The sequence below is a fragment of the Embiotoca jacksoni genome, unplaced genomic scaffold (genome assembly GCF_022577435.1).
Source record: "Embiotoca jacksoni isolate LCO1_2020_lvr unplaced genomic scaffold, fEmbJac1.0.p SCAF_10, whole genome shotgun sequence".
NCBI lineage: Eukaryota > Metazoa > Chordata > Actinopteri > Embiotocidae > Embiotoca > Embiotoca jacksoni.
The window spans coordinates 9,280,794-9,308,376 of record NW_027185230.1 but is presented as its reverse complement, the minus strand read 5'-3'; the positions used below and the strand labels follow the sequence as shown (position 1 = coordinate 9,308,376).

The following is a 27,583-nucleotide window of genomic DNA, read 5'->3' as shown; positions in this document are numbered from 1 at the left end:
TCCTCTCCCGGGCCTCCCGGTCCTCCGACGACGTCCCAAACTTTTTTTCCTGAAAGCTGCTCCGTTGTTTGTGGACCGACGCCGCTGTTGGAGGCGTTGAGACATGAAATCGGAACCATGGTTTTGATGACCGAACCGGTGGACAGACCTGGGACTCCGGTACCCGGTCCAGAACAACTCTCCTGCCGGGATTTGAGGGGGAACCGCTCGACGTGAGTGTGCTGAGAGGAGTTAGAGTAGAGGAGGAAGAGGATGAAGAGAAGGAAGAGAAGAGAAGAGGAGGATGAGTAAGAGGAGAAAAAGGAAGATGAGGAAGAGGAGGAGGAAGAAGATGAGGCAGAGGAAGAGGAAGGGGCTTAGTAGCTATTCAGTTTAAAGTGAAGAAGATTGAGGCTTTGTTTTTTCTGCCACTTTACCTCCATTCGAACGATGTATTTGAATGAAAGGATCTTTAATGGATCAGCCGAGGGGCTCATTTGCATTTTCGAATTGTTGCCTAGAAAACTTGTGACATAAATAAGTTCAGGAAGCTTCACTACTGGTTTATATTCTGCATTCCTTGAACAGATCTGTGTAAATGTGTTTTAATGGGATATTTTTTTTGGATTAATAATCAACATCAGTCTAAAGGAAAGTTTTCAGTAGTTTTTCTGTTGAAATAGTAAATAAACCTGCAGCAGCTGATGTGTGATGGAAGGTGTGGTTTCAACTTTGTGTTGTGTGTTGTGTGTCCAGGTGTGAGGTGGACCATGCAGGTGAGGGCAGACAGAGGAGGCGCGGCCGCTCACCTGCAGACCTGCAGCTCAATCTGGACGCAGAGTCTTCAGAGAGCAGGAGGAAACCGGCCATGAGGTAATCACTTTTGTATTTATATATAATTATAATTGCTCTATAAAGTGTTGGTGGGTCATTTTCAGTCATTACAAGTTCAAAAAACGACATTATAAAGTGTTTGTTTATGTTATTGTCACTATTTATCTGGTTATACACCCGTTTTTATTGACACATTTTGTAACAGATGTCCTTCCAGCTACATTATAGTTTGTTATAAACCGTTAGTTAAATGTTTATATCTGCCTTATAATTGCTAAAGTAAAGTGGTACCAATAAACATATTAAAACAACTACAGATTGACAGAAAAGATTTCATTTTTTTTTAAACAAAAAAGGCCAAAATTTCTTTGGTTTCAGCTACTTTTCTACGTTTTCATTGAATAAACTGTGTATATGTGATAATAAACCATAACAGATAATAAACCAAAGAACTAACAGATTCACCGAGAAGCTCATCACATTCTTAACTTTTTAGCCTTCAGATTATGTTTTGACTTGACTGCATGTCAGAAAAACATGTTGTATATGTGACATTAATCAATCTTTTGTTTGTTTTAAAAGCTGAAACTCGTATTTGATAACATCTAGCTAACCCAAAGAATGTTTTCATGAAAATTAAATCATATAATTCTTTGAAGTTGGCTGAAATCAGTAGTTTTGCTTTCCAACTTCAGCACTGTAATTGTTGAAATTGAAAGTGCTGATCACAGGTGTGTTGTTGCTGTGTCAGCATGTTTTACATAACCTCAGGTGACACGATGCACAACCAAATGAAGACCTGTTGGTCTTACCTATTCCTCCACAGGTATTTCCATGGTGCTTAACCAGAAACACTCTGCTTCTGTTTGTCAGACTGAAACCTGCCGAGCAGCTTCCACCGACGACTTTAACTGACTTTGAAATCAAGTTAGAGCGGAAAAAGTCGCAGCCCAACCAGGTAAAAACATGTTATGATCATACAACTTTCAAACCTTTAACACACGTCACATGTTTCTGAGGTTTCTTAACAAAACATGTTTGTTTTTAGTTATCAAAGACAAACGCACAGTATCATAAGTTGTTCAAAGAAGTCAGCAAAGACGAGTTACTCAAACAAAGTAAGTTTCAGATTCTCTTTTCAGTTAAGAGGGAAACAAATGTGAGATTGTTAATGTGGATATTGATGCCGACAGGTTACACCTGTGCCCTGCAGAGAGACATTTTATATCAGGGTAAGATGTTCGTCTCTGATAACTGGATCTGCTTCCACTCCAAAGTCTTTGGAAGAGACACTAAGGTATGTTTCCTGTAAGAAGGAAACTATTTGAATTCTCTGGTGGAGTGTCGCTGACAGTAAAAGAGGGTTTTCTCTTTGTCAGATTTCAATCCCGGTGATGTCCGTGACGTTTATTAAGAAAACCAAAACTGCATTGTTAGTGCCAAACGCCCTCGTTATTGAAACAACACACGATCAGGTAAGAAAACCATCCAGACAATCAGTTTTACTGTTTTTGACAACGACATGAAAGCGATTGTAAATGACTCTCTTCCAGCACGTGTTCGTGTCGTTCCTCTCTCGAAACACCACCTACAAACTCCTGAGATCCATCTGCCTTCATCTGGAGGTAAATCACATCTTCTATTCAGCTCACGCAACTCAATAGTCTTTCTAAATGTTTTCATTTTACTGTGAAAATCTGGTGAAAATGACAGGAGCTCTGATATCGTTACTAATTCATGGATTTGTAGACTAACATCACCTTATTCGACTTTTTATTTTCATATGTTAACATAAGAAACCTTTGTGGTTTCCAGCTTCTCAATGTGAAGATTTGCTTCTATTCTGTGTTTCAGTATTTTTGCTTTTTGGACTCTTGGATGGTGTTTCCAACTTTGTGTTCATGATCGATTGAATAACCAAAAACAAACATCAAACAAGCAAATAACAACTGTGTAGTATTTAACAGCTAAAAGGCCGAATAATTCCCTCAGAAGTCGGTGGGAACCAAAACAAAGACAGTGGCTTGTATTTGAATGAGCTAAAAAGGGACTTAATTCACCAGTTGCCTATAAGCACAACCAAATGAATGCTAATGTAGCTCTTTTTGCTAACATGTCAGCCAGAACTTTATTTGTGGTTGTAGCTGGTTCCTTTCCCACAACTGACTAATTCAATATGGCTTTAAAAAAGAGCTCTTTTTCTAATGTACACAGTAACATGTGTGTGTTGTCCCTGCAGGTGGAGAAGACGTCCAGCAGCCCCGTTACTTCCTGTGAAAACAGCCCGTCCTCCCTTCCTCTGGTCAGTCAGGGGTCTGTCCGTCCATTTTCTCCAATGTTTTTCTACAGGATTTATTTACTGAACATTTTCCGTTGTGATGAAAAGACGCTGTTTTCATGCTAAACAACACCCACTCTGTATGTGGTATCCATTGTATATCTTCCTGACTGTGCGCTGCAGGACTTTTCTGGAGATTTCTGTGACCTCGATGGGGTCGTGCAGCGGAGACGGCAGGACATGATGGAGAGCAGCAGCTCCGGGTCTCAGACTCCAGATTATGATAAAATAAGTGGTGTGTGCTCCGTCCTCTTCTCTCTCTGTGTGCACAAAGCTGCTGTGTACTCACTGTAATCTACTGCACACATTTTGTACACTTATTTATTCTGTGTTCAGGTTTCAGGTGTCTCCGACCGTCTATAGTTCGCAGACAGCTGGAGTTCAGCCACGTTACATCTGAACCTCTGAGGCTTCTTTTTGCTAAAGTGAAGACAGTTGGCCCAAAAAACAGGAACGATCCTGTTGAATGAACAATGAAATCTCTTGCTTATTGCCATGATCCTGAGGGTTTTTAGTTTTCCTTTCACGGGCGAAGAGCACTCGTTGGGCTGTTTGTGAGTCTGTTCATATTTACTCAGTGTCTCTTCTGTGTTGATGTGAGCAGACTTCAGCGGCCTCCCGGCCACCTTTCTGAGTGCCGTGAAGAGCGGAGAGGTTTCAGTCCACGCGGACGTTCACCTCCAGACCCCGAGCCAGAAACACGGAGCCGCCCTCAACAATGGTACTTTAACTCTGAATCAAAGAAAAGAAGCTCTGTTCATTCTGATTCTCGGCGTTCACTGGTTACTGGAAGAATCCGCGTATGAACCGCTGACCTGATTTCACATTTAAAGGCATAGTTCAGCATTTTACCACATACGGGTATTTATTTCAGTCAGATGAAAAGCTTGAGATTTGAACCGTGCAATATCTGTACGCTCCAAGGTGAAACTACTGCCAGCGGCTAGTTCGCTTAGCTCAGCATGAAGACAGGACACCTGTAAACTCATGAATCATCGTGTTATGTATCGTTTGTTAACTGATAAATGATGTAAAAGTTCGGGGTTTCAGCGGACGTCAGAAGAAGATCAGTTCATTGTGTCAAAGTGGAGAAAACCGTGTGCAGTCGGTGAAGAAGCAGATTGAAGCTGTGGATGACAGCACAAACATTCAGAGCACAGAACCAGCCTCCTTTTTCCCTGTTGATCCACCTGCCCGTCATTGTCATGTCATGTGTTGGGACCTCTTCGTTGAACAAGTGACGCATTTTGTCTGCTTCGTTGGTATTTTTCTTGTTTTTTGCGCATCTAGTTTGAAAACATTGTTAAATTGTTCCTTTATGGTTTTTGTGGTTATTTCCCGCTTTAACCTACGCATTTTAATTGACGTTGTTTTTATAACTATTTCACATACAGTGCCTGTTAGCTGTAGCACTGGGTTGGGCGTTTGATTTTGAAAATTGACCTGACTCTCTCGACAGTTCCTGCGTCTGACGTGGCTTTCATCATAAATAGACTCCGTAGCTGTGACGCATATCGCCGTGTCGGGGAACCGCGACCCGTTCAATGCAGAATATATATATATTAGTGAGAAAGAAGAGCGGCTGATAAATGGATTTTACTACCACTGAAGCAAAGCTAAAACTCAGACATGAGACTGGTATCAATCTACTCCTCTAACTTTGGTCAAAGAATCGAAATAGTCTTTTCCTGTATTTATTCCTAATTTATGTTTCAAAATCTTCATGATGCCCCTCAGTTATTTGTTCCTAAATATGATTATTAACATTATTATTATTATGATCATTAACATTATTATTGTTATTAACATGATTATTATTACATTATGTTATCATAATTTTGACACTCAGTTATTTGTTCCTGATTATTAAAATTATTATCATAATTATAATTAACATTATTATTATTAGTAGTAACATTATTATTATTATTATTTTTGTTCCGTGGTTGAAAGGTGTGCTACAAATACCCTGTCCTGGTCTTTTTGCTTTTATTTCTAGGCTCAACCAATCCGACCCGGGGAGTCTCACTGAAAGGCAGACCCCCGCCGACCATGTCGTTACACACCATCCTCCTCGTCTACCTGTTCCTGTGAGTAATCGTTTATTATGGGGGAACATGAAAAGCCGCTTTGACAACACGATATTTACACAAACCATTGGGGCGTGTTGGCGACTGTTCTGTGATTTGAGGATTTTAATGTTGACGGGTCGCGTCGTGTTTTTGCCTCCACAGAGTGAGCGTTCTCGTCTTGTCCTCCTGTTACATGGCCTTTAAGATCGTGGCTCTTGAGCATCGTTTGAACTCCTTGGTGTCGATGGGGGAACACATTCGGAATGAGTAAGAGCCTGATCCACCATTTGTTGAGAAGGTTGAAAGGGATGACTTTAAATCTCCAAGCACAGTCATATTGTATTGTATCTATTGTACAACATTGTATTGTATTGATACTGCACTGCAGCATCGCTCGTTACTTGGTGGATATTTATTTGGTTTGTATCATGTTGCAGAAATATTGGAAGCCAGAAGTCTCAGGATGAAGTGAACGCTGAGATCTTTGGGGAGTTGTCGACCAACCTGTTCAAGCTCGAGAAGGTTTGTCTGTTTACATAGACAGCTGATATGGTCACATTAAAAGTCATTAAAGGTCATATTAAAAGTCAGGTTTTTATAAAGCTGCAAGGAGCTTGCAGTGGTTGCCTTGATTTATACTGAGACTCCTCTAAGATTCAACTGAGACTCCTCTGAGGGTCCTTTGAGACTCCCCCGAAACTCCTCTGAGACTCCCCTGGACTCCTCTGAGACTCCTCTGAGACTCCCCTGAAACTCCTCTGAGACTCCTCTGAGACTCCCTTGAAACTCTTCTGAGACTCCTCTGAGACTCCCCTGAAACTCCTTGAGACTCCTCTGAGACTTCCCTGAGACTCCTCTGGGAACCTGATCCAAAAACGTGTTTTTATCATTTTTGTATTTTGTATGAATTATACAAACATAGATATAATGTTTTGGATAGAGCTAGGCTAGCTGTTTCCCTCTGTATCCAGTCTTTATGCTAAGCTAAGCTAACTTCATATTTAACAGACATGAGATTGGCCTCAACCCTCACATCGAACTCTGGGCATGAAAGAGAATAAAAATATGTTGAACTTTTCCTTCTCATTTATTTAACGTTTATTATGGAATCTACAGTAGTTTATAGTTCATCTCAGTTTAATATGATTTCACATCTTTTTTTTTTCGTCCTAGATTCAGAGAAACCTCCGGAAGCTCCTCGAGGAGACTTAAAGGAAGACTGTTGTCTGTTTTTCTGTATGAACAGATGTTTTACTGTTTTATTAGAGATGTTGCAGATCAGCAGAGATCAGACGGGATCACAACTGTGACGCCAAAAACACAAACACAAAGCTTTCTCTCAACTGTGTGCAATGTGACTTCTCCCCCTTTTCCACTCAGGACTATTTCATCACTCTTTTGAAAACAAAAATCTTTGCTAGTTTCAGCAGAGCAAACATGTAGCATTTATCTAAGGGCTTTTATATCATGGGATTTATTTCAAGATGATCAGGTCCAAAGGTTTCAGTGTTGTCCCACATTTCTGAAAAGGTCAAATCGTGCTGTTCAAATCTTTTTGTTAACATTGTAATGCCAATAAATTATATTTACGTCTCTGATATAGGCCGATTGTTGTTATGGAGTAATATGTGAAGATATACATTCACAGTACATTTGTAAATATGTCAGGCTGCTTTGAGTCGAGTTTATTTAGTGAAAACATGGAGTCAGATGAGGTTTAAAGACATATTTATCGTAAAACATCATTACTAATTGAAGAACTACAATGTAATTTTTTTTTACCATAGAAATGAATTTAATTCGGTTACAAAGTAAAACTAAAGAGCTTCTTAAAAGTTTGTAATGATTAAAAATGCTGGTCTGTCTTTTCCTGTATTAACGCTGTTTCTACTGTAACTTAAATTTAGTTTATTATTTGTGTTGTAAAAGAACATTCAATAATTTCAGCAGCAGCAGAAGCTTCTTGTTCTCAACTTTTTATTAAAGTCTCTTTAATTCTTTCACTGATTCAATCAGTCCTGAAATAAATGATCGCATACTTTGATTATTAATCAGGAGTGACGTGATCTGGCCCTCAGTTGACACACCTGCAGACAGATGGATGCAAACACCTCAGATGGAATCTGACTGTATGGTTATTAGATTATTATTGGAAGAAGTGTTTGTTTTACTACAACAGAACTTCATTACAAGGAAAAGTTATACATTTGAAATAATGCATTTCTGTACATATTACTAAAGAAATGTATTTGAAGTGTCAAAAACTGTTTGTTTCTGATGCATTTAACTGAGCAGCTATTTAATGTATTTTATGAAAGTACTATACCACACTGTACAAATACCCCGTTTACATAAAGTCACATTTCATTTTTTACTTTAAAATGCTTTTAATTTCATTTAAATGCATTTAATTGTAACAATATTTTTTACAGTGTGGTATTAATACTTTTGCTCAAGTACATTTACTCTAGTAGTTACTGGACTGAACTAAAAATGTGAAGTACTTTTTTTTTTTTATGTCACCTTGTACTTCTGTAGTTTTTACAAAAAGAAAAATATTTAAATAAAGAAGGCCATCTCAGTTTTGACTTACAGTACTTCATGTCCTAAAGTTTACTTCAGACAAATAATACATTTAGAATAATATTCTGAATACTTCAAAGTCAATACTTTAAATTAGAAAATTGTTACCTCTTTAAATAAATAAATAAATAAATATTCTTTAGGACGTTTCAAACAAAAAGATGCGTTACAGCCGAAGACAGATGCAAAAATTAAAGGATTATAAACGTATGACGAGCATGTAGACGTGTACATGTAGAAGACGTGTACATGTAGAAGACGTGTACATGTAGATGTTTGATGTGTAGATGATGTGTACATATAGAAGATATGTGCTGATTATGTTTACCGTCTCCCTCCACAGAGCGGCCCGCCCCCTCCCGATCCCGCCCCCCTCCGGCTCCCGGACCAATGACTCGGACTCCTCCGCACCTCGTCTGCCTGTCACCCCCCCCCCCCCCCCCCCCCTCTCTCTCTCTCCCATCCCCTCCCCCCATGACGTAACAGCCAGTCTGAAAGTGCAATGGCGATATTGGACAATAACAGCCGTCGCGTTGGGGGACCACATCTCTATTATGTGGCTAACGTTGAAGAAAACACCTCCAGCCGGCTGCAACAACACCAGTAAGATCGGCACAGCGCACGAGCGTCTACCTGCGACCGGGAAAGGTGATTTCACAGCCGCTGCACGCGATGACACTTTAGACTGAAACGGGTGAGTGCAAACTCCGGTGATTGCAACAATGTTAGCAAAAGGCTTCTCCAGTAAACGGTGTGTTGCAGGCACCAGATTTGAAAGGGGCGTGGCGCCGTGCTGGGTACCACTTCTGACTAAAGGAGGCTGATAGCTTAGCAACAGCGACGGGGATGGAGAAGGAGGCAGCCGAGACAAAGGAGGAGCGATCTGTCAGCATCCTGACTGGGTCCAGGCCGAGCCGAGCCGAGCCGTGCCGAGCCAAACTGAGCTGAGCTGAGCTGAGCTGAGCGGTGTGTCTGAGAGCGGTTTGTGTCCGGTGGAGTGCGAGGAGCCGTGAATGTAGAGCGGGAATGTAAACAAAGGGTGTGGGCCTCTCAGCTGGTCTGTGATGCTCCGCAGACAGAAGCTGCTGCTCATCACAGGACTGTCTGAAGGCCCACCAGGGCTGGACCTCCACCTGCCCTGGGTCACCGGGACATCCAGGAACCCAGAGGTCCAGCAGCCCAGAGGTCCAGGACCCCAGAAGTCCGGGACCCCAGACGTCCAGGGTCCAGACTTCCAGGGTCCAGATATCCAGGACCCCAGACGTCCAGGGTCCAGACTTCCAGGGTCCAGATATCCAGGACCCCAGAGGTCCAGGACCCCAGACGTCCAGCGTCCAGACCTCCAGGGTCCAAACCTCCAGGGTCCAGACCTCCAGGTTCCAGACATCCAGGGCCACAGAGTTCCAGGACCCCAGATGTCCAGGACCCCAGATGTCCAGGACCACAGAGGTCCAGGACCCCAGATGTCCAGGACCCCAGAGGTCCAGGGGCCCAGATGTCCAGGGGCCCAGACGTCGAGGGGCCCAGACGTCCAGTGTCCAGACCTCCAGAGTCCAAGCATCCAGGACCACAGAGTTCCAGGACCCCAGATGTCCAGGACCCCAGAGGTCCAGGGGCCCAGACGTCCAGGGGCCCAGACGTCCAGTGTCCAGACCTCCAGTGTCCAGACCTCCAGGGTCCAGACGTCCAGGACCCCAGAGGTCCAGGACCCCAGATGTTCAGGGTCCAGGCATCCAGGGTCCAAACCTCCAGGGTTCAGACTTCCAGGATCCAGATGTCGAGGACCCCAGAGGTCCAGGGTCCCAGACCTCCAGAACTCCAGTGTCCAGACCTCCAGGACCCAGATCTTGTATTTGAATTCACTGCAGGAGCCTTTAACCTTCTTTTATTCACCGTAAACAGAAGATCTTCAGGTTTTCTACCGACCAGCAACATGATGACTCAACTTTGAGCTTTACAACAATGTAAAAGGCCTTTTTCACTATTTTCTGACACTTTAAAGACCAAATAATTAATTCATTAACCCGCACGCTGCCCCGGTTTTGCACCTGTTTCCTGTATTTTCTGCTTCGTAACCTCATGTAAACATATAGATTCATGCATCTTTAAATGTAGAAGCATAAATTACTAAGTATTTATGAAGTAATATGTAAATCATTTAATACACAATTTAAAAATACATTTTTCATGCTTTTTGTTCATTTGTTTTGTTTTATTTTATAGTAAATCCACTAAAATATAATGATAAAATGTCCTGGTTGTCCTAAGGTTTAAGACATACACAAGATATTTTTATTAATTACAAACTTCTATTTTCACATAATTCTAGCTGATAAGCTGCCAGTTATTTGGAGATTTAAATTAGTTTGTTACAAACCTTTTGTTTTGCTAAATGAGCAAAGTGTTTAGTGTACAAATTGTACAAGCTGGCATCCGCCCACCAGAGGGCGCTGCAGAAAGAGTAAATAGAGATAAAAAATAATATCCAGTTAATCAATGATGAAAATAATCATTATTTCTTATTTCTTTCTAATTGTATTAGTTATATTTTGATGCTTTGTGTGTCAGCAGACGTGCAGGACAAATAAAAATACCTGTGTTAGTGATGAAGAAGTAAATTAAACATGACATTGAAAGGAACTTGAAAGCAGGGCTGCAATCAGTAATTGTTTAAATGTTTAATAAAAACATCTGACACTCATTTTCTTTCAAAACTAATCGATTGTTTAGTTAATTAAATATTTGAAAACAATGGAAAATGTTATGATCATAAATTAATTATTAATACATATACAGCTTTTCTTTTCAGATCAACAGTAAAAAACTGAAAGATGATGAGTTTACTATCATAAAACTGTGAAAACTATTGAATCAGAGAATTAAAATGTCCTCAAACAGTTGATCAGTTATCAGATTTGTTGCCAACAGTCAGTGAAATGGGAATAATGAGGCTGCCATGTACAAACATCTTTGGCCTCCAGCAGCTTCATGCAGCCCTGAAGAGGCAGACGCATTACCCAACTCTTTCTGTTGCATCTCCAGGCCTTGACTTTGATCTTCGTTCCCAGGTGTGACGTGTGAACAGACACCATGGCCACACAGGAACCGTCCCCTCCTTCGTCCATGGAGAGCAACAAGCCCGGCTTCCCCAAGAAAATCCTGGGCAACAAGCTGGAGGACAAACACCTGTGCAACTGCTGCCACAACATCCTCCGACGGCCGTTTCAAGCCCAGTGTGGACATCGCTTCTGTTCCTACTGCTTCAACCGGACTGTGAGGTGAGGAGCTCCGTGGCCTTGAGCTGAAATATATACAAAAATATATTAATATATATATTAAATATAACAAGGCAACAGAACGTCTCCTAAAAACCCTCTGAAGACGTCCTGCTCTTCACCAAACAGCAGACAGATGGTTAGCGACTAGCTGGTGGACAAAGTAGACCATGTAGCATCTAACGAGGAGGGTGTTTCCTTTAGGAGGTGGTGGAGACCAAAAACAGAGCTTAAACAGAGCAAATATTCGGATGAACATTTGACTCCAAATGAAGGATCTTTTTGCTCTGTAGTGACTAGATGTGGAAATGACAAATTAAAATGGACACACACACACACACACAAATTTACAGCTTGTTTTGCATATTTAAGAACTTGATGATTTTTATATTTATGCGATGTCACAGAAAGCGCTGACGCGTCAGCGTCATCCAGTTTTGCTCAACTTGACAGTCAGTCATGGAGAGTTTCATGGTGTTCATGTGGAAATAAACACTTCACTCTCAACTGTAATTAGATTAGTGTAATGTTATTTCTTTCACACATTAAATTATATTACTGAATTATTGTTACTGATATAAAAGTGTCATATTTTATGAATTTGGGTTTGTGTGCAAAAATCTTAAGATTACTAATTAGTAACTACAGCTGCAGAATGTGCAGTGTAATTATTGTTGACTGCATATTTTTCTATAATTATGATGAATCTGTAACTACTGATTCAAGCTGTCAAAATAAACACATGTAATTATTCAAGCAAAGTCCAAGCAGCTTTGAGTAAATTTAGCTCGTTCCTTTGGACCACTGGGTATCTGATGTTTGTTTTCATTTAACGGTACATCAGTGGATGTTGTTGTTTATCAGTTTGTGTTGTTGTTTGTCAGCAGATGTTGTTGTTTATCAGTGTGTTTTTTTTTTCATTTAACGGTACAACAGTAGTTGTTGTTTATCTGTGGATGTTGTTGTTTATCAGTGTGTGTTGTTGTTTATCAGTGTGTTGTTTATCAGCAGATGTTGTTTATCAGTGTGTGTTGTTGTTTATCAGCGGATGTTGTTGTTCATCAGCGTGTGTTGGTGTTTATCAGCAGATGTTGTTGTTTATCAGTGTGTGTTGTTGTTTATCGGTGTGTTGTTGTGTATTAGTGTGTGTTGTTGTTTATCAGTGGATGTTGTTGTTTTACTGCAGTAACGGACCCCAGAAATGCAATGCCTGCATTAAAGAAGAAATCTTTGAGGAGCCAACGTCGATTCTGAAACCAGGATGTGTGAGTATGAATTTATTTTTTATCCACTAAAGAAGAAAAGTTGAATCTTTGGTAGAATTACGGACCGTTTAGACTGAATATGAAGATGGACGACATGACAGCTGTGCAGAGGTGAAGCCTACAGTAAGTTTGGGCGCTGCCATCTTTAGGCTATGTTATTAGAGACCAAAGGGTGGAGATGTGCTATCGTCGGCTCATCTACTGCTCAGACTTCACCTGATTAATGGAAGAGCAAATAAAAATCCACTCATTTATATTCATTTTCACAAATCCAAACACTTATTTAAATGAAATTATATGAAGTTTAGAGGTGCTAAAAACTGCTAACAACTCTGAAGACATCACGAACTCAACAAAGAAGCCCAAACCTGACTCAGATTTTAGTCTGAGGTTGTTTGGAGCTTCTTGTTTTATCTTTAACATTAGAATGCATTTGTTTTTATTTATGTAAAATCTGTACTGAAAGAAGTTGGTATTTATAGGTGTCTAATAAATGTAAATGATTAAAAGTACATTTGGGTCACCAGTTCCAGCCTCTGTGACAGTAAACACAACATCTCTGCACACGTAAAATCATGTCTAAACCTGCAGGTGTGACTCCGTGTGTTGGCTGACACACGTTTACACCAAAGTCCTTTTGTTTTCTCCTGTTTTTTCAGGCTTTTCCGGACAATGCGGTTCGAAGGGAAGTGGAAAACCTGTCAGCTGTTTGTATCAATGAGAGCTGCACTTGGAAGGGCAGCATCAAAGATTACGAGGTGAGGCGACCTACTTCAGTGATTCACATTTTTGGCTCTAAAAGTGTAAAATGAGCAAATTAAATTAAAATCTAATTTTTGCTACATTAACATCTGAACTCTCATTTTACTTTGAACTCTCTGAACCTCGAGCAGTTTTTTTGTTCCTGTTACATTTTTACTCAATTTGAGCTCATTTTCACTTTAGCAGCAGGTCCTGCACAAACAACACAATCATGAACTCAAACATGTCTTTGTGCACAACAACACAGTTATTAATGTCATAAATCATACAAGAAGAAAAACAAAAGTTGAATTTCTTTGATCATTTATTTTATAAAAATTAAAAAAAGATTAAATCTGTGTACAATAATGTGTGCCCACAAGGGCTTCACATGCTTCAAATCCTGAACTGTTTACATGTTTACAACCTTTATAAACCTCTCTGTCCTCTTCGTCCTCTCCTCTTCACCCTCTCTTCTTTGCCCTCTCCTCTTCATCCTCTCGTCTTCGCCCTCTCCTCTTCATCCTCTCTTTTTCTCCATCTCCTCTTCATGCTCTCCTCTTCGTCCTCTCCTCGTCGTCCTCTCCTCTTCGTCCTCTGAGCCAAGTCATTCAAGGTTTCCTGAGTCATGCAAATTTCAGCTTAAATAAGTGTATTTTTTGGACAATTAATATTGATTTCTGTTTTCACAGTTTCTGGCTGATAAACTGCATTTTAGAGAAAACATGTTTGTTGGGTTCATGTCTCCCATCCTGTGTATAAATACCAGTTTATTTGTGGGAGATGGTGAATGCAGGATTTCATTTATGCATCTGGCCCTCGGCTCTGCTGCAGGACTCCTCCTCCTCCTCCTTCTTCTTGTTGCTGAAGATAGTTCTGGACGTTTGGACTCCTGCTGCAGAGTGAATTGTCTCCCTGATGGATCAGAAATTAAACAGCTAAAGTGATGTAAGCTTCAGCGCTGCACTGAAGCTCTGAGGTTGTCTTTCTGAAGCTCCACTTCTCCACAGCTGAACCACGAGGGGAAGTGTGAGTTCATGATCATCCCCTGCCCCTCCTGCAAAGAACGAATCCGCTTCAACGAACAGGAGCGCCACAATGAGCGCGAGTGCCCGGAGAGGACGCTCAACTGCAAGTACTGCAAGGAGCCATTTCACTTCAAAAACATCAAGGTGAGCAATTCTTTATTTGGGCCGGAGAAGCTTGGCAGATCACAGCAGCTGTTACATAAAACACTTCCTTTTTTCAGGCGCACGACGAGATCTGTCCCAAGTACCCGATGATCTGTGAAGGCTGCGCCAAGAAGAAAATACCCCGAGAAAAGGTAAAGCTGTCACCAACACTGTTACAGTCTCAGTTTGTGTCTTTTTTCTTATCCTGAGAAACATTCACCTGGAAATCTTGAACCTTCTTTAACAACACTTTAAATAATTCTTGAACACTTTCCTAAAAATATTCTGTCAAATTAAAACGATTTTAACCATCCAGGTGGGTGAAGATCATCTACTGTAGAAAATATCAACGCCTTATTTTTAGTCGTAGATCTTTTAGTTTTACTTTCACTTTTACAGTTAATGACAGCATGAAAGCAGATATAAATAGAAATACAGCAGACGTCAGGTCTTCACAACACACTTAAAAAGAATGAGTCATAAGTCTTTTTAATGTAAAACAGGTGGAAGATTTTCTCTCTTGGAGTCCCCTGAGATTCTTGAAATATCTTTTAAACAGCAGTAAATATTTAATATTACAACACGAGAGGCACAAACTGCAGCTCTCTATTAAATCAATATTTTCTTTTAGAAAATTTAACTTTTTATTGTTGTTTTTTTCTAGTATGTGGACCACATTAAATTCTGCAGCAAATTCAGAACTCCATGTCGGTTTCATGTCGTTGGATGTGACATGTCTGTAAGTATCTTCAGTAATTATCTATAATATTATGTATTATATAGAATGAAGAACTGTCATTATCGGCAGGTGGAGCGCTCCGTATTATTTTTATCTGTTGAACGAGCAGGAAATATAAAAATAATTAAAATGTTTTCTCATCACAGATTCATTCAGATATTTATAGTAATCAAAAGAAAAAGAGTTTTAAATAACGAGAGTCGCTCGATTGGAACACTTTTTTCACATAATGCATAAAAAGAGTTTGAGATCATCAATTTATAGTAATTTATAATTATTATATCCCACTTTATTGATAGATATTCTGCTTCCTCATTTATATAGACTTCATGTGATTGATCTCATACAGACTTCATGTTACTGATCTCATTCATGCAGACTGTAGCATCATCTGATCACTTTCATGTATATTTTTATTTGATATGTTTCCGTGTTCATAAATACGTTTTAAAATCTTTTCTTGATTTTTAGATGAAGAGAGACGTTTATTGTTATTACTCTCCGGTAATGTTCATACAGTCCTTCTGTGTGAACTGTATGTTTTACGGCATGAATCCTCTGTTTGGTTTCCTCCTCCCTTCCTGCAGGTGGAGAAGGAAAAGATTCACGACCACGAGCGCTCCTATGCCTACGAGCACCTCAACCTGCTGCTGCACTACATCATGGGCATGAAGGTGAGCATGGAGGGGCTGCAGCCGCCGGGTCTGGAGCTGGCCGGACACAAGCTGGTGGAGCTGCAACAGTCCCTCCGGGAGCTGGAGGCCAGAGTCTCCCAGCTCAGCACCACCTCCTCTGGGCCTCCCGTGCAGGGAGCCTCCGCCTCCGCCTCCTCCTCATCCTCCAGCTCCGGCCCCCCCGGTCCGCCCGCCTCTGGTCCCCTGCCCCCCCCTCCCGCTCTGGCTCCCACCCTCTCAGTGTCCACCTCCTTCACTCCTCTGCCCAGCTCGGTGGGCGCGGCGCTGGAGCTGCAGCTCCACAGCGAGAAGACCAAGGTGGCGGAGCTGGGCCGCCGGTGCACCGAGCTGGAGGTGAAAGCGGGAACGTTTGAGAACGTGGTGTGTGTCCTGAACAGAGAAGTGGAGCGCTTCGCCACCACCATGGAGGCCAGCAACCGGCAGCACAAACTGGACCAGGACAAGATCGAGGCTCTGAGCAACAAGGTACGAGACCCAACTGCCTGCCGCACACTGGGCCATGATGCAAACGTTCAGCGGGACTTTTATTTTGAAAGGATTAAATCATTTCTGACAGACGTGTTTAGAAATCATAAAATAGTCCAGGAACTGTGTGATAAGTGTCACATTTTTGACTCTTGATGAATAACTGAGTCAATACGGTGACGGATGTCTGGACATGAGGCATGCGTATGAAGGAACTCTAAAATGTTGTTTCTTCTTCATCTTAGATTGATGAATTTGACTTTAATCTGGTGATTTGATTTCTTTATGAATCATGTATGATTCTAATGATCTCCATTAAACCAGAACCAGGTATTATAGATGAGTGTTTGTGTTCAGGTGCGACAGCTGGAGAGGACCGTCGGCCTGAAGGACCTGACCGTCGCTGACATGGAGGGACGCCTCAGAGAAATGTCCGCCACCACCTTCGACGGCGTCTTCGTCTGGAGGATCTCCGATTTCGCCAAAAAGAGACAAGATGCCATCGCAGGTCGAGCCCCCGCCATGTTCTCCCCAGGTAACACTGTCCCTGCTGCAGAGGGCAGAGGGCAAAGGGCAGAGAGCAAAGGGCAGAGGGCAGAGCAGCACAGATGACAGAGGACAGAAGGCAGAGGACAGAGGACAGAAGGCAGAAGACAGAGGACAGAGGACAGAAGGTAGAGGGCAGAGCACAGAGGAGACAGAGGACGTCTCCACACATCCAAACAGACATGCAGAAATGTAGACCTAAAGCACAGACCCGCTCTTGCTCAGCATGATGTCTGTTAATGGGTTTAAAAAGAGCAGCAGGTTCAGGGTGAGGTATGAGGGGCTAAACCTTCAAAATAAAACTTCAGGTCAACAGCCTTCAAAATAGAACTTCACGTCAACAGCTAGAAAACAGCCTTCGAAATAAAACAAAAGGGAAAAAAAACTGGAGTGAAAACAGTGAAATCACCCCCCACCACTCACCCTCACCCTCACCCTCACACACACACACACACACACACACACGCACACACACGCACACACACACACACACACACACACACACACACACACTTTAATGTAAAATAATGTCACAAAACCAAACTATTAGAAACCACCAGAGTTAAAGTACTTTATAAATGAGCCAGAGACGTCCTGTCCAGTAAATATGTGTCCTCTCTGCCGGTCATACAACACGTTAAGGTAGATATAAAGTATGTGTTACATACAACACGTTAAGGTAGATATAAAGTATGTGTTACATACAACACGTTAAGGTAGATATAAAGTATGTGTTACATACAACACGTTAAGGTAGATAAGGTAGGTGTTATCGTCCAGCCATGAAGTCCTTCTATCACAATCTTTTTTTTTTATTGGAGAGAAGTGTTTCTACTGTTTAGACTGAATATTCTAGATTCAGGTCCTGGTCCTGTTTTTTAGAGACCAGGTCCGCGTGTGTAGACGTGTTTATAACAGAAGCCTCATGCTCAGTAAATGTGTTCTTCTTGCAGCCTTCTACACCAGTAAGTACGGCTACAAGATGTGTCTGCGGATCTACCTGAACGGAGACGGGACGGGGCGCGGCAGCCACTTGTCCCTGTTCTTTGTGGTGATGAGGGGACTGAGTGATGCTCTGCTCAAATGGCCCTTCAACCAGAAGGTAACAGCAGAGACAACAGTCCAACTGTATTTGTCCTTACTTTCGTGAGACATCGTTCAAAAAATTTCTCGTGTCTGATGTTCAGGTGACTCTGATGCTGCTGGACCAGAGCAACCGGGAGCACATCATCGACGCCTTCCGCCCTGACGTCACCTCCTCCTCCTTCCAGAGGCCCGTGAGCGAGATGAACATCGCCAGCGGCTGCCCGCTCTTCTGCCCGCTCTCCAAGCTCGACGCCAAGAACTCTTACATCCGCGACGACACCATCTTCATTAAAGCGATCGTGGACCTCACCGGCCTCTAGGGGGGGCTCCACTGGGCGCTACAGTTTGAGAGCCAGGCAGCTCTTTGACCATTAAGGCTTCGTTTTGGCTTGTCGTGGTCCCTTTAAGGCTGTGCGGGCACCTCCCCGTCTCCTGCGGCGTTGGGGAGACAGATGTGTCTGCGGCGGCGTGCTGCTCAGTCCAGACGGCGCAGCATCGTCATACCTGGCGGTCTCCGTGCCAGAACCGCCGTCATCGCTGTACATTTTGGGTGCAAAACTTCCTTTCTTTTGACATCACGCGGTGATGAAGTATCACTTAAGTTGTGCACATGAGGTTTTCAGTTAAAGGACACAGAGCGAGCAGCAGCGCGGCGCCGTCAGTGCAGTGTTGAGACGCGGCGAAGCGATTCAACAGTATTGTTTTTGTGTGCGAGACGTTTGGCGGCGCGGGACGCTGCGGAACCTGCAGACGTGTTAGAAGAGGATTGTAGACTAGTGATAGTTGGTGTGGTCGTCCTGATGGAGCTGGCTGTAGACCTGTGATACTCTTAGAGCGTGGCTTCATGCAGTCTTTGCTTCTTCTTGCAGATTGTGGATATCGTGAGCGTCTCAGTTCCAGTGTCGAGTGACTTTGCATAGACAAACGTGGAGTTATGTTATGAATAAGATTACAAGCGTTATTTTTCTTTTTTTCTTTTTGCATGCCGCGGCGTTTTCAGTATAAAAATGGCTCCTTATTTGAGGTGAGCTTCACGAAGGTTCCTCGTTGGTTGTTAAAACTTGTTAGTGAATTAGCCATCCGTGATGGTGGACATTGCCTGCATGTCTCTGGAACCAGGCGACTTCCATGTAAAGTTAGTGTTGCGTATTTGTTCCTATTAGGGGTTGGTGGTTCTGATTGGTGGTTTGGTACATCTGTGGAAGATACAGTGGAGTTACCAAGGAGTCAGGGCAGCTTGCCGGTCAAGCCGAAAAACTTCATGTGTTCTTGTCTGTGACCAACAGACACAGCTGGAGTTTTCCCCGCGATATGCTCACTAGCTCACATCTCAACACATCGTGCTGTGCCCCACCACAGACTGACGTCAACACAGATTCCACGAAATGACGGAATAGTTTGTTCCTTGTTTTCTGTCCATACAGTATACATATATATATACACGTGTTTCTGCTGCTCTAAGATAGAATACTGATGTGAATCTAATATATATGTTGGTGCAGTTATAGTGAGCTGAATGTGTGTGGCGGTGGAGAGGCGTTGTTGTGGGTCTCGGGCCGTTTTTCAACGTTTTTTTTAATTTTTTTTTTACTGCAGGTTGATGTTCAGCGCAGCTGCAGATAAATCTTTATACTGTCCAGTGGGCACCAATTCCCATTTTATCTGAGGTGTCATTTCTCTACCTGTCCACCAGAGGCTGCCGTTACTTAGCATGCATGCTGAGGTTTTTAAGGTTCACGCTGCTGGCCTGTTTGGAAACAAGTCTCGACCTGTATTGAAACCTCTCTGTGCATGGGAGGCTTCAATTCATATTCACTACGGAGTTTCACGCTGGTTTTTCCTCGTGAGCCGCGCGTGACGGCGTTTATTTCTATTTGTTTGGATGAAAATACGTAATCGCAGAATAGTTATTATGTTATATCCGGCGCTGCGTCTGCCCAACAGAAGCAGCCGCCTATATTCATAGCAATTTATAAATATGTATCTTTCATATCATAATGTTGAAATAATCTATATATCAATGTTAATATACAGGAGATGTTATAATAAACATAGTATTACTGAATACCTTATTAATTCTATATCTATATACCGACTTTTTCTTTGATGGTTGGAACAGGCCAGGACGACCTCTTTGTGCAGTGATGATTCTTTCTAGAGTGCAATACACGATTAATCCTCACTTCTCATGTGTTTACATTACTCATCGTGGCGCTGAAGAACCGCAACCGACTCCCAACTCCGGGAGTCGGTAGCTCTTCATGAAGCTATCTGGCTAACTGGGCTTTTAGAGAGGCCGTTTTAAATGTTGGCTTAAAAACCTTTCAATGAAGACTGAGCATGTAACACGCCGGATTACATGAACTTTTTAAGTGTTCTTGTAACGTGCCAAAATCAAGTATTACCTCCATGTACTAACAGCATTGTATCGCAAATTCTATTTTATGTTCTATGCTAAAATATGGTGCCAAATATGTTTGTATTTAAGTTTATGTGTGTGTGTGTGTGTGTGTGTGTGTGTGTGTGTGTGTGTGTGTGTGTGTGAGAGAGCACCAGAGGAGATAACTAGCAGCGTCCCATGAAGCTGTCCTCAGACCTCAGATGCTCCCTGAGGTCTCGGAATGTACATTTTAATTCATTTATAATTTAAAACACAGCAGCAGTTCTGTCATGTGATGCAGTCGACCTGAACCAACTATTTGTGCACTTTGTATCGTTTGCTTGTCCAAACAGGGTATTTTGTTGAGTGATTTATGTACCTTGAAATGAGAGCCATATATATATATATATATATATATATGTGTATATATATTCGGATGTTGATAATTGATGTATTATGCTGAAAAAAAGGACATGCAGTATGTAATAAAAGTTAGTTGGTTTCAGTCTGATGACTTTTTTAAGTTACTTGAAAACCACATTTAAATTTACATTACAACAGAGTAAAGATGCTTCATTTCAAATGAAATATTACTCCAATAGTACTCCAGAATGTACTTCAATACACTTGATTAAATGTACTACAAGTTACTTTTCACCTCTGCTCACTAGGGGGCGCTATGTCTCTCCTGATGGATTTCTCTACATGGTTCTACTTTAGTGGGTAATTTCAATGTTAACTGCTGTTTCCAGACAAGTCAAATGTTAAACATTACAAACATTACTGGAAGCTGCTTGAACATCCTCATAGTAAACATGCAGACCACCAAACAACTGTGCAGCAGGAAGCTCTTCAAAATCTCGTTCATCACATTTAATGCAGGACGCACACTGGGAACAGATGAACAAATGCAGGCTAAATAAATACTATAGAAATCCGTCTTACACGCTAATGATTTAATAATGGAAACTATTATTTATTGATGGGGAAATTCTGTCCTCTGTGTAACCGTTGAGTTTTATCTGTAATCAGTCATTTCATAGATGGAAGATAAATGGACCAGTGCTGTTTTTAACACTTTATAGTGGAGCCTAAGTGCCTATCAAAAAGTCACGATACTGCTACTTCCTCATCTTAGTATAATTGTGCTCCCCGATTCAAAAGAAGGGGTCAGACAAATCCAGTGCGGTGCTACCGGCTGTGACCACGCCCTCTCACAGGTGACACACTCCACGAGCTGGAACTTAAATCAAACGCACCCTTTTCAATTTGCGTTGCCTCCAGCTGCATCTGGAATAATTCATGAAATCACCTCAAACTGTGTGCACCTACCACTGATTTCACGTCTTTTAATAAAAAAATAAAAAAAAAAAAATAAAAAAAAAACCTCCACCTAACTGTCCGTCTTCGGACATCTTTGAATTACGGCTCTGAAAGCCTTAACTCCGGTTTTCCCTCCTCCCTCGTGCCTCGGTTCAACCCTTCAGGGGTTTATTCTTCACTTGAGATCAACACCACTTCTTCACCTGCCAAGCTAAGTATCTTATTTGCCGTTGACATGGCGAACATTGAAGCTGTGTTTGTGCTGACCTGTCAGCATGAGGAAGATTTCTGTCTTTAGTAATGTTATGACGTCACCTGCTGTGTTTATTTATTTATGCTCCGACATGCTGCTGCTGGCCTCGCTGGCCTCATGCACAGGTTTTTTTTTTTTTTTTTAATTTTTAGTTCATTTTACGGTTTTAGTTCTTTTAAGAAGTTTATTTCTGTACACCTGACTGTAATTAATCCTGCTTTCATTAGTAATGTGATCAGGTAAACACTGGTTTCTTTCAAACGTTTGAATAATTTGGAACAGTTTTTATTTGATTTGAGTTCTAAACCTTTTGTGGGTCTATTATTGCATCAGCTGACGTCATTGTTGTGCTTCTGTTCATAACATGAATGATGGCTCTGTTCTTTTGGGTAGTGGTGGAAAGTATTAAGTACATTTAGTAAAATACTGTACTTGAATATAAGTTTGAAATATTTCTTGAGTATTTCCATGTGATGCTACTTTAATCTTTCAATCTGTGACATTTCAGAGGGAGATATTGGACTTTATTCTTCTTTGCTTGGAACTTTTCGACGTGTTTTTCTTGTTTCCTGTTGGTTTGTTGCTGCTGTGATTTCAACTTCTCAGACCTGCGTTCCTTTAATGATGGAAAACATTGAGCGGTTTTATATCTGGGAATAAACATAAACTTTACTTGCTTACTGTAGCTGTCAGAGCACTTGGACCACATGTTTTTTCTCAGATTGCATGACGTCTGCGTGGTGGATCGTTGGGTTGCTGCTCCTGTCGAGACGATGACTCCACTAACAAGAAGACCGAATGGGAAGTTCCCTTCAGTGCTCTTGAACCTGTGGTGTTAGTTGTCCTTGTGTTCTTCTCAGGATGTCAACAGATGGGACATTCATCGAAGTCTCTGGTGAAATATGGAAATGGACAGCAGCATGTTTGGAAATGAATTTAAAACCTTTGTTAAATTTGAGAGCAACTTGGCTGAAGTCAGGCTGCGATTAGATGCAAATGTTAGCATGCAGCACCAGTGTGTTGACTGTAAGTTCAGCTTCAAGCTGTGCTAACGTGTCTGTAGACGTGTTTTCTAAAAGTACTATTCACAAATAGTTTTTAAAAAGTATCGTTGACACTATGTGTTCCTTATTGCAGCAGAATGAGCTTTTCATGTTTTGATAACCGTCTCAGAACATACAGTGTTTATTATTATTGTTATTATCAGTTCCCTGGTTTGAAGTAAACTCTAAATGATGATTTAATAAGTGTGTTCAGCTGAGTCAGCAGCTGTCTGTACTTATTATTTCAATAGATCATTTTATGATTGATGTTTGAACACGCATGTTTTTTGTTCATCGTTAAAGTTATAAACGGGACAGACTTTGATCTGTGGAGGGATTCTTGAAGATGTTTGGTGTGATTCCTCCTGTGAGACACTCTGCGTCCTCACTGTCTCCAAGCTGGATCTCCGTCCTCTAGGACAACCTCCGGTTTATTTTTAAGATGTCTAAAGTTGTCCTATGTTTTTTTTTAATCACTTTTTCTGGGTGGGGATGGTGATATAAGCAGTTAAGTGTTCTCCACTGCATTGGTTTTTCCTTGACAGGACATTAGTCTGACTCATCTAGCAGATATTTATATGACATTATTAATTAAATGGTTTTTTTCCCCAAATTGTTTTTCTCTATTTCCTGTCATTGCACTGAAAAAGTTTGGTTTGGATGAAGCAGTTTGTGGACGTCAGTTTGGACACTGACAAACCGGATTTAGTCATTTCAGAGGCTGATGAGTCATTGATTCATCACACAAATAATTACGTGATTAACAGAAATGTTAGTTGCTTTTTAGTGGTTGCAGTGATATAGTCAAAGTGATGTAATCATGCTGTGCAACACATGTTGGGGAGGCTGTGGCTCAGATGGAAGTGGGGGTTACCTACTAATTGAAAGGTTGGTGGCTCAATCCCCGGTTCCTCCTCTCCACATGCCCAAGTGTCCTTGGGCAAGACACCGAAGCCCAAGTTGCTCCCGATGGCTCTGAATGTACTCCTGATGGTGAGCATCAGTAGCTCACCCTCATTAGTGAGTGAATGGGAAACAATGTGAAAGTGCATTGAGACCACTAAGGTGATAAAGCGCCATACAAGTTAAAGACCATTTACATGTGCCGTGCAACACAGTGTTTTAGCGTGTCCCACATTCTTTGACTAAATGCTTGTTAAGACTGAAATGAGGTCACTCCCCGGGGTCTCGTCAATACATAATTAAAAAGGCAGGAAACGGACGGTGAGCCACGCTGTTGTGTCTGGAGTTTAACAGTACAGAGTAGACTATATGTGACTATTATTAACTGCACGTATTCTCTGTTGGACCCAGAGAGGACATTCATCGTTAAAAAATCCGCCACGTAATTCCTCGACAAGATGAAAGGCCTGCCTGTGAGACAGTATGATGTCACCGTCTCCACTGCTGACCACAGTGTGTCGCTCATGTGCAGCTGATTCATCCTCCACCTGGACAGCAGCAGCTCCTTCATGAAACACTCTTTCTTTGGGTCTGTGTGTTGCTCTCGCTGCAAAATAGATGAAGAATATTTGATACACAGCTGATCACAAAAAGGTCTATGAAATAAAAGTAGAAAAATGTGATGAAATATTCACTGCATGAATATGGTGGGGGGGGGGGGTATTATTTAAAGCACGCTGGTGAGGTTTTCAGCAGTTTGAGGTCGAGGTTTGTTCACTGATTGCTGAACTTTAGGATTTTATTGCCCTCTTTTTACGTAATGAGTGTAGCTGTCATCAACTCCAGTTACGTTCACCAGTGTCCACCTTCTGCTGTGCTGCAGGTCTGCGAGGCTCCGCCCCTCATGAAACACGGACACACAACAGAGCAGAGAAACAGACACGACCTTCTGTGACAGCAATGCATGAGCGACTCACTGAGCTGAAAGGAAACTGGTGCACAGGAAGTGAATAAAGAAATAGTTACTGGACGTAACTGCAGTTCTATGAGTACGTTCGTATTTTGTTTCTATAGATAATTATAGGAGAAACACTGGCTTTCTTGGGAATCATATTGATCAGCTACGTCGTTATTTTCTAAACAGCATGAAGGTTCATGCAGCTTCCAGGCGGAGTGTTTTTTATTGGTGGTGGATGTCTTGTTGAAAACCTTGTTTGTATCTTCGACTCAGCTCTTTGCCTTTCAAAGTAAAAGTCTTGTGTTGAGTCTAAAGTTTTAGCATTACAGTCTGTGGAAAGCTTTAAGTTAACTACGTAACTTTACCCACATTTTATTGGTTGTATTTGTTCCCAGCAGACTTCTTTAGCAAGTTCGTTTCTTTAAGCTTTTTAGCTGTTGCGTCTCTGTTGACTGCTGGATGGAAAGAAGATTGAAAATGGATTGGACTCTGAGGTAACATTTAACATCTCTGGACTCCAATAATCTCTATGGAGGAATAACATCCAGCATCTAAAGTGAAAGTTCTTATTATTTATCCTTTTTATAAGTGATAAAAGTGAGAACCAAACATGGAGGACTCTCCAGTGCTTCGTGTTTGTCTGTAAATCATGAATCTGAATCTGAATTTATGGCAGGTTTAACTTTACTGAAAAGGTCGACTGGTGTTGTGAAGATATTTGTAGGGCCCGATCTTCTTTTCTGACATCATAAATCTTGTGTTGTGGCCAACCTATCTGCAATCTGCATTCATCCGTTTCTGAAGTTTAAAGAAATTCATTTCAACTTTTTTCTGTAAATGCGGGTATAATCAGATGACATCTTAACTTTTTCATTTTAAGTTTCACCACATTTCTGGCACAGATGTATTTATTTCCAAATAATTCATATCTATTTTATTATTCATGTCGTAGAATCTCCAGTATGTTGTTGTAGTTTGTTGATATTATAATTTTTTTTCTTTTTTTAACCAAATTCTTTTCACACTACAGTTTATATTATAATAACAATAGCAGATGTACTAAAATCAGTTTTAAATGTTCTTGTACGTCAATAAAATATCCCTCCATGCTAAAACAATGTCCTGAAATAAGGTGACTAAATGAATAGACACCCTAATGGTCCTAATAAACCCTTGGAGACGGTAGATCACGGAGTCCATCTAGTATACATAGAGATGAGGCTGCCAGCTCTAATCTCTCTGTCTGGAACCACTGACCTCTTTCTGCTCACTTGATGCTTATTACCACTATTGATTTTGGCTCCTTTATTTTACTGACTTCCTGCTGGGAGGCAGATGAGCCGTGCACATATCAGCTACTGTTGAGAACACCAACAAACAATTAGTCCTGCTCAGGATAAATTCCCTGTTTTCTGACGTATTAGAGGATGAGCTGAAGGCAGAGCTGGATTAAATATCTCCTGTTGGGATGCGGGATCATGTGTGATGCTCCGAGACGCCATGTTTCTGGCTTTCTGTGGTCCCCTTTGCTGATTGAAGCTTCTCCTACAGGACTTGATTTCATCCGCTGAAGTTGGATCTGAGCTGATGTGGCTGAAACGTCCTGCGTTGTAAAGTGCCAAAGCTCAACTTCTACACTTGTTTCGGGTAAATCGAGTTTAAATTCTGTTGCTTTTGTTTCTGAATAGGATGGGAATGAAAAGTAACCTTTTAATTGTATTTATGCTAATTTAATGAGGTATAATCAATATGTGGTAGCCTTGACCACTGCGTGTAAGCCTCGCAGCGGTTGGACTTTCAGGATTAACTGTGATACTGATCGCCAGTGATGCTGCTAATACTCACCATTGTATTTCAAAGGGCTCCCTTGAAGTACATTTTAATTCCTCGGCTATGCATAAATATTTAGTTTTATTTATTGTTGTAAACAGAAATGAATCTGTTGTTTTTAGGAAGTAGCATTATAGAAAACAGAGGCTATATTTGAGCTGAGCATCATAACTGTTGTTTAGGAAAAGCTGATTTATCAGCACATCTGGTTCAGTCCGATGACGTCCAGCGTTCAGGCTCCCTGCTTCGGTGATCTTTCCCTCATCGTCTTGTGTGTTTGTGTTTCCCTCACCATGGTTTTGGAGGCGGGAGTCACATTCTGATGGTGATTGATGTCAGTTCAAACAGAACCGGATGCTAAATACGATCCAGACAGGATCCTCCTTCATCAGAAGTCATTTAAGCAGATGGCTTTTCGTCACGCTTGCACAGAGTGACGACTTCAGCCAGGACAACATAGAGAGTTGTGGACTTTTTTTTTTAACACTGTGCTTTAACGACTGCATGTTTAAATGTTGCAGCACATGCTGGTCGACTCGTATCATACTACTGTTGTAAAGTCACAGTCCAATGCGTGAAAGCAGCTGTAGATTGAAATTTGACCATTCACCACACAAAACCATACTGCTTGTCTTTAAAATAGAAATGTGAGATGAGTGTCTCAAAAACAACACAAGCTGAACTCATTTGAAGTTTGACACTCGGGAGCTGGTTACAAAGTATTCTTCCTCCGAACTATTTAGTAGAACCGACCCTTCAATCCAATCCATACTTTTAAAACCTGGAGTAATAACACTAAAAATACTCCACAGGTAAAACAGTGGATCAATAAAAATTACATAATTAAATCACTCGTTATACTTCGTCACATGACCCAGGTCAAATGTGCGTGTACTTTTCACGCCTAGCGGAGTTGAAATGTGACACTGACACGTTATCCTCTAGTGGACAGACAGGTGTGCTGCATTTCTCTCAGCATGGTTGATATTTGATATAGATGCTCAAATGTTAAAACGGACTCTTATTTAAGAGTTAGAAGCTCCGTTGTGCCGTAGAAATATTCCAAACAGGGCAGAGAATCAGACGGAGTGCAGTTGGCATGA

The 27,583-nt window shown here is 41.4% G+C and overlaps 2 protein-coding genes across 2 annotated transcripts; both read left to right on the top strand.

Moving 5' to 3' along the window:
- On the top strand, positions 1–20,678 carry LOC138204826 (uncharacterized). Its single transcript, XM_069160366.1, has 24 exons — positions 1–212; positions 736–852; positions 1,687–1,771; positions 1,862–1,931; positions 2,007–2,110; positions 2,193–2,288; positions 2,367–2,438; positions 3,053–3,115; positions 3,275–3,386; positions 3,756–3,872; positions 5,151–5,241; positions 5,386–5,490; positions 5,661–5,745; positions 6,397–6,432; positions 10,881–11,084; positions 12,245–12,346; positions 13,006–13,104; positions 14,098–14,259; positions 14,337–14,411; positions 14,924–14,998; positions 15,586–16,158; positions 16,516–16,693; positions 17,658–17,806; positions 17,892–20,678. Exons 1-24 carry the CDS (start codon positions 118–120, stop codon positions 18,108–18,110), a joined length of 3,084 nt encoding a protein of 1,027 aa, XP_069016467.1. The 5' UTR covers positions 1–117; the 3' UTR covers positions 18,111–20,678.
- On the top strand, positions 8,243–10,007 carry LOC138207415 (periaxin-like). Its single transcript, XM_069164622.1, has 2 exons — positions 8,243–8,500; positions 8,569–10,007. The coding sequence occupies exon 2, from the start codon at positions 8,871–8,873 to the stop codon at positions 9,702–9,704; it is 834 nt and encodes a 277-aa protein (XP_069020723.1). The 5' UTR covers positions 8,243–8,500; positions 8,569–8,870; the 3' UTR covers positions 9,705–10,007.
- Positions 20,679–27,583: the final 6,905 nt, after the last annotated feature.